At 41.8% G+C, this 7,347-nt stretch overlaps 1 protein-coding gene and 1 long non-coding RNA gene across 2 annotated transcripts; one reads left to right on the top strand and one right to left on the bottom strand.

Annotated features, from left to right (window-relative positions):
- Positions 1–1,126: 1,126 nt before the first annotated feature.
- On the bottom strand, positions 1,127–3,325 carry LOC128318867 (uncharacterized protein K02A2.6-like). The gene has a single exon (XM_053236943.1). The coding sequence runs from the start codon at positions 3,323–3,325 to the stop codon at positions 1,127–1,129; it is 2,199 nt and encodes a 732-aa protein (XP_053092918.1).
- A 233-nt stretch (positions 3,326–3,558) lies between these two features.
- LOC128318818 (uncharacterized) lies at positions 3,559–6,320 on the top strand. Its single transcript, XR_008302264.1, has 2 exons — positions 3,559–5,438; positions 5,624–6,320. It is a non-coding gene; the product is annotated as an uncharacterized LOC128318818 (long non-coding RNA).
- Positions 6,321–7,347: the final 1,027 nt, after the last annotated feature.

Genomic DNA, 7,347 nt, shown 5'->3' on the forward strand with positions numbered 1-7,347 from the left:
ATCCTTGAGAGAGTCCAAAACATCTTTGGAGTCTCATCCACAACACCTCTGCAAGAGTCTCATCCTATCCATCCTTGAGAGAGTCCAAAACATCTTTGGAGTTTCATCCACAACACCTCTGCAAGAGTCTCATCCTATCCATCTTTGAGAGAATCCAACACATCTTTGGAGTCTCATCCACTACATCTCTGCAAGAGTCTCCATCCACATCTGAAGGAAGTCTCATCAACCAAGAGCTTTAGACGTTCATCACGAGGAGATCAGGCTTGCTCCGAGACTCCGCATCCAGACTGGTTCTTGCAAAGCCTCCAACTGTCGCCTTCGCACCGCTGTGAACCATTCTTCAAAGTTTTGCAACCCGCCTATGAGACTCCGCCGGGTTCGCGCCTCACTCGCCTTCCTCATTGGTCTTTCGAGACGCTACATAAGGCCAACCAGACCGCCGACCAATCAACATCGCCGGAAACCCCTTCCAAACAACAACGCAACGAGGGAATCCCTGGCAACACAAACGCAAGTATAGTACCTCCAGATTCTCGCTGAACTGGTGCATTTAATACAAGTTTAAAGCCCTTCTAAACGAAGCGAATGTTAAATCAAACTCATAAGTTGATGGTTCATTCAGGTCATGGTCTGAGAAACTGCTAGTTACTTGGAATTTCATTCACTCTCTCTTCAAAGCCATTTTCACCCCTGTTTGTGTGTGTGTGTGTGTGTGTGTGTTTGTGTTAGATTAGTTTCTGTGTTGTTAGAATAGTAATAAAGTCTCGTCTGATTTTATAAAGGCCAGTGTCTTGTGTCTCTGTGCTTCAAATTTATTGCCTTAAACTGCCGATCTTGTTACTGTGCTCTTAATATAGCGTTTCACTATATTTAGGATATTATTGCCGGTGGCCACGGAGGTAATATCCCATATACAATTAATAAATACACTCATTTCAACTCATCGCTGGACGAATAGTTGATCAGCTATTAAAATATTAAGTTTACAAATTTCTCCTTTTGAGCTGATCTGCTATTCTCCTACACATTTTGGTGGAGAATACAACAGCTTAACCTAAACAGCTAATTTCCTTACATATTGGTGGAGAATACATCAGCTTAATCTAATTGAGCTAAATTTTCCCTACATGCCCATGAAGGGTCCCACAAAATCAACATGTATCCTTTGCCACGGCAAAGCGGGCCATTCCCAAGGGTGTAATGGGGCTGCTTTTGGCATCTTTTGAACATGCTGACATCCTGAGCAATGCATGGCAAGCTGCTCGATCTGCTGATCTATTCCTGGCCACCATACAAAGCTTCTTGCAAGTGACTTCATCTTGACTACTCCTAAGTGTCCGACATGAAGCTCCTCCAAGACTCGATTTCGCAACTTAGCAGGTATGACGACTCTTAAACCCCATATGATGCAACCTCCATCCAAAGCCAGTTTGTCGCGGCGCTGATAGTACTGTGCGAACCGGCTCTTTGCTTCTGCGTTCCAGCCATTTTGTGTAGCTGCGTATACCTGAGACAATGTGGGATCCCTCCTGGTTTCTCTCTGAACCATTTCAGCCGTAACAGGGGAGCCCTCCAATTGCGCAAGTGTAAAAACATCCAAAGATATGCTTTCTTTCACTGGCTCTGTGCTAGTAAGGTCTAATGGCAGGCGTGAAAGTCCATCTGCATTTGCATGTCTATGCGTTCTTTTGAATTCAATCCGGTATCTGTGTCCTCCTAGGAACAAAGCCCACCTCTGCATCCGTGCTGCAGCTGTCAGTGGAACTCCCTTCTGTGGACTGAATATTGAAACCAGAGGCTGATGGTCAGTGACCAAGGTAAACTCGTTCCCATACAGATACTGATTGAATCGTTTAACCCCCCAGACCAAGCTCAGCGCCTCCCTATCAATCTGAGCATAGTTCTTCTCCGCAGCGCTGAGAGAACGTGAAGCGAAGGCTATAGGTCGTTCGGTCCCATCACTCATCACATGGGACAACACTGCACCGATGCCATACGGTGAGGCGTCACATGCCACTTTCAATGGTTTATGGGGGTCAAAATGAGTCAATACTGTGTCTGACATCACCAGTCGCTTTGCTTCCCGAAAAGCTTCCGTACACTGCTTTGTCCACATCCATTTCTTTCCTGCTTGCAACAGGGCATTAAGGGGATGGAGAACAGTGGCTAGATTTGGCAAAAACCTGTTGTAGTAATTGACAAATCCCAGGAATGACCTCAACTGTGAGACATCTTTGGGTGGTGGAGCCTCTGCTATGGCTCTCAACTTGTCAGGACACTTATGTAGGCCATTTGCATCGATTTGATGTCCACAGTATGTGATGCTGCTCTTAAAGAACTCACATTTGTCACGTCTTGCTCGTAGCCCAAAATCTTCCAGTCTCCTTAACACACGTGCCAAGTTCTCCAAATGTCTACTGTCATTTTCACCTGTAACGATGATGTCGTCAAGGTAACATTGAGTACCAGGGCAGCCTTGAAGCACTTGATCCATAGCCCTCTGCCATAAAGCGGGCGCTGAGGCAATGCCAAAAACCAGCCTGTTATAGCGATACAATCCCTTATGGGTGTTAATAGTCAGAAGCACTTTTGAGTCTTCCTCCATTTCCATCTGTAAATATGCTTCCGCCAGGTCGATTTTGCTGAAGTGTCTACCACCAGAAAGTGTGGCAAAGATATCCTCTATTCTTGGTAGTGGATATTGTTCTACATGCAGTTCAGGGTTGACAGACACCTTGAAATCTCCACAAAGTCTTACACTTCCGTCCTTCTTGGATACAGGAACAACTGGAGTTGCCCAGGGACTCCAGTCAACCTTGGATAGTATTCCTTCAGCTTCCAATCGATCCAGCTCAATTTCGACTTTCTGGCGAATAGCATAAGGAACAGGACGTGCTTTATGAAACTTGGGAACTGCGTCCTCCTTCAGTGTTATTTTTCCCTTGATATGCTTTAAGGTTCCCATGCCTGGTTGAAACACTGTTACAGCACCATCCAGCACTCTTTCCAGTTTCTTTTGAGTATTCCATGCATCAGGAACTGTGACTTGCAGACTTTTAATGGATTCCCAGTCCAACCTTAACTTTCGCAACCAGTCACGTCCCCAAAGTGCTGGCCCCTCTGTCTGTACTATGTACAGATCCAATTCACTCCGCTGATCATTGTACTCAACAGTAACAGGCATTACCCCAATGGGAAGTATAGGCTCACCGGTGTATGTTTTTAGTTTAACAGGTGATGGCTTTAGCTTAACATTGTCAAAATGTCTCTCAAACTCATTCTGTGACATCACGGATACAGCGGAGCCTGTGTCCAACTCCATTCGGATGATTTTTCCATTAATTTGTGGCATCAGCCAAATTGCTTGCTTCAAGTCACTTTTCAGACTGTAAATTTCCAAGTTTGCCAGCACAGTATCACTTTCTTCATCTGAATTCTGAGCGATAACATGCACATTCCTGCTTTTCTTTTTCTGAGCCTTGTACTGTCTGTCTTTCTCACTGTTTGGTACATCAGATCGACATGCTCTTTGTATATGTCCAATTTTGTTGCATTTCCTGCAGGTTTCTGTTTTAAATCTGCACTGGTTTGCTTTGTGTCCACCCTTATTACATCGGTAACACAGTTCACTTCTTTGCATTATTTTCTTTGCTTTACTCACTGCAAACATTTTGTTCACCGACATTTTTACTCCTGACCGCAACTCCACCGTGTCTCTGGCAGCTGTTTCCATGGCTACGGCAATTTCAACTGCACGTTTGAAAGTGAGATCAGCCTCCGTGAGCAATCTCTTCTGAATACTCTCTTGTAAAATGCCACAGACTAGACGATCTCTCAGCGCATCATTCAGTCCATCCCCAAACTGACAGTGTTCAGATAACTTTTTCAGCTCAGCTACGTACGCTGCGATTGACTCTCCTTCGTTCTGATTTCGCTTGTGAAATCTGAATCGTTCTGCTATGAGATGGTCTTGCATCGTTTTTACAATGTTGTCGAAGCTGACATCAGCAGGCTTTGCAGGTGCAGTGAGGCTTCTCAGCAATGCATATGCTTTTCCTCCAATTGCACTCAACAACACAGACACACGCTTTTCATTTCCAATATCGTTGGCTTTGAAATACTGCTCCATTCGTTCACAATACATTGTCCAATCATCCGTCCCACTGTCAAAAGCGTCAAGTTTTCCAATATAACCAGCCAGTTTGCACAAAGCGCTTCGGCGTCTTTATCATGTCCGTGTAAACCTCGTAGCCAATTGTTGTGTTTGTGCGTGATAAAAACTCAATAAAGAGTCTAAACACGGGCGGGCATTTCTTCTTATTTTTCTTTACTGAACTGTCTGCAGTAATGAAGCCGGAGACTTACGAGAAAAAAAGGATGGCCAACAAAACACTAACTCAGTATCAATACAAAGAGTGGCCAACTAATATATATTCCTGAGTTCTATCCAATACACTACAACCTAAACTACAACAAAAGATAGAAAATAAATCTTCAGCGTCCAGGACGCTCTAACTACCTACTCTAACTAGCCAAACCAAAAGTACAGAGGGTGGTGCTCGCTCCTAACCTAGTGTGTCTAATACAGAACGGACCTCCTACGTGCTGCACCATGTATGTCACGTGACGTACTTACCTGCCCACTTTTCCCCAACACTAACAGAGTCACAACTAGGGTAACAAACAAATTAACCATACAAACAAGTGACTAGAACAAAGCGGGGAAACATGGAACAACTGACATACAAGGACAAACAGTAAGGCAGCGTAACTTTACACAGAACAAACAGAGATACAACAGGGTTTTAGTTTTACGCAACCAGGACAACAACGTCTTCTCCATGAATGAATGGCAGCGGGTTTTAAATAGGCGGGGTCAGAGGTTGATTGGATGTCACGGCCGATGACATCAGCGGGGTTAATTGAGACAGACAGGAACGTTATCCAATCAGGCAACCGCTGCAGAGAGAGAGAGAGAGAGAGAGAGAGAGAGAGAGAGAGAGAACAAAACACAAAAAACACGCGGACATACCCCAGAACGTAACATATGTTAATATTTTTTCTTTAGTCTACATAACTGATTCTGTCGGTAATCATTACAGCCTTATCACTGATCATGACTGACACCAGAAGTTTAAAGGCCTGTTTAATGGCATCATCAGTGTTTCTCAGTTCAGGTTGAGAATCACTGCTCAACATACTTTAGATGTTTTACCCAATACAGCTGTGTAGCTAATAAAATATCAAATTAAATTTGACCTTTGTGATGTGTATGGTCTGTTTATTTTAGTTATAGAGTCATATTAGCTTGCTAACTTAGTCACGGCTAATGGACTCAGTATCCACAGACTCTGTACGTGTTTGTAATTGTGTTTTTATGTTTTCTTCCTGCATTCCACTGCACAAAGAATCACCCACACAGCCAGCTGCCACAGGTAAGCAAATATTAAACATCAGAAAAACAGTTTTTTGTTGTGCTATGGTTTAGAAATCCTGCACAACTCTATTTATCTCTCAAGTAAACTTTTAGCAGATAGTGACTTTACTGAGCTTCTGAAACTTGAGTGTGCTTAATGAAAAACCTGTTTATTTATAACCATGAATCTGTGTCTCCTTCCAGATGATGGAGGAATGAACTCTTCTCCCACTCTGATGATGGTCGTATCCCTCCTCTTATTAGCCAGTCATTTCAGCACAATAACATGACAGGCATACTTTATGTTGATTTTTTCCTTCATTCTTCTTATTAGGCAAATGTCGGTCAGATTTTGTGAACAGTTCAGCTTGAGGTATGAGAGTGTACTGTTACCAGTTGCTGGTGTTTCTTTTACACTGGGTAACGATTTGGCAGGGAGTAAAGTACTTTCCCTTCCTGAAGTGACCCGTTCACTACAAGTGAAGGTGTCCTTACCCAGCAGTATCCCTAGTGTTCCCTACTTGTTCTTCATGTGAACAGCTTGAACTTGAACTAGGTGTGCGGTTACGCCTGATGGGAAGCTCTGGTACGTTATGTTAGGTGATGACTGTTGACTTCATCTGTCACTGCTCATTACTATATACTAAAATTCTTGCATGTTTGTACATTTCTACCTTTTTATTTCATATTTTTCATGATTGTATTTTTGTCTGTACTTTATTCCTTTGTATGTTGCGGCCAGTCCTTCGGTGCTTGGCCCCCTAATAACAATAATACATTCTCTTAAAAGATGTTTTAGTAAATGTATTTTTATTTGGATTAATGCTTTGTAGTGTCTCTTTAAACTCACCATTTTTAAATGTAAAGGATTATAAAAACATTTAGCCTGTACACTCATAAACACTGAACTGTTGTGTGTTTAATGTGAAACTTTGCGTGTTGAGTTCAGAGTCTGGGCTCATCTTCTTTGTCTGTATGTAGTATGTTTTATTAATAAGGTGTACACTGAATTTGCTCTTTTAATATCACTGTCTTTCACATTAAGCCTGGGTAAGTTTTAGTTTAAGTCACTTTGGTTGTGTAGGAGCTCGTGGACGCTCTAGCTGCTAAGTGTCTAAAAGCCGCACTCATAAAATCTCCCTTAAAAAAGCAGCTGTTTATCCGCAGTCTTCAGCTCATCACAGTCAGCTGAGTGGCCTGTATAATAACATAATGACGAACATAGAGCTATTAACGAGGTGTCTCTGGAAAAGCAACATAATTTTGTGGGTAAATGGACAAAAATTGGGACTATCCCTGAAAAACCCGGGCGGATAACAACCCAAGCAATGTCTCAGTCCAGCCCTGGTGAATTTAAAAGCATACTTACTCCCATAGCAGCTCTGGAACATTCCCCTTGTACTGGAAGCTGAAAGACAGAACCTAGTGATGGGTTTGCTTTCAAAACACTGCTTCCTGAAGCTTCGAAGCCTTTATGAGGCAGTATATATATATTTTTTTATACACATATAAAAGAGTGCAGATCTACAGCTTTGAAAAATCCCTTACATTATAAGTACTTATAATATAATCACTTACAGAATAAGTACATATAAGCTCTATATGTTCAACAACAAAACAGTTTCAGTTGAAGTAACTCTAAATTGTTGAAAAACTTCCCAGTGGATTTCCTTATAAAACTGTACAACAGGCAAAGGGGCAAAATTATGGAGCCTGATAGCTAATAAAAGTATTTGAATTTCATAGATTTTAGTTATATACATTTCAAATATTAATCAAATATTTAAATTAAATTAAATATTTTTCTGTGGTGTATTTGATAAATGTACATTTTGTCAGTGGTTTTTTTCTGTGTTTTAAATGAACCAAATATTGACTCTTTTGAGTTTATTACTAGTTGATTTTTTATTTTTAAAAGCAGTTTAATA

The sequence above is a fragment of the Pangasianodon hypophthalmus genome, chromosome 9 (genome assembly GCF_027358585.1).
Source record: "Pangasianodon hypophthalmus isolate fPanHyp1 chromosome 9, fPanHyp1.pri, whole genome shotgun sequence".
Taxonomy (NCBI): domain Eukaryota; kingdom Metazoa; phylum Chordata; class Actinopteri; order Siluriformes; family Pangasiidae; genus Pangasianodon; species Pangasianodon hypophthalmus.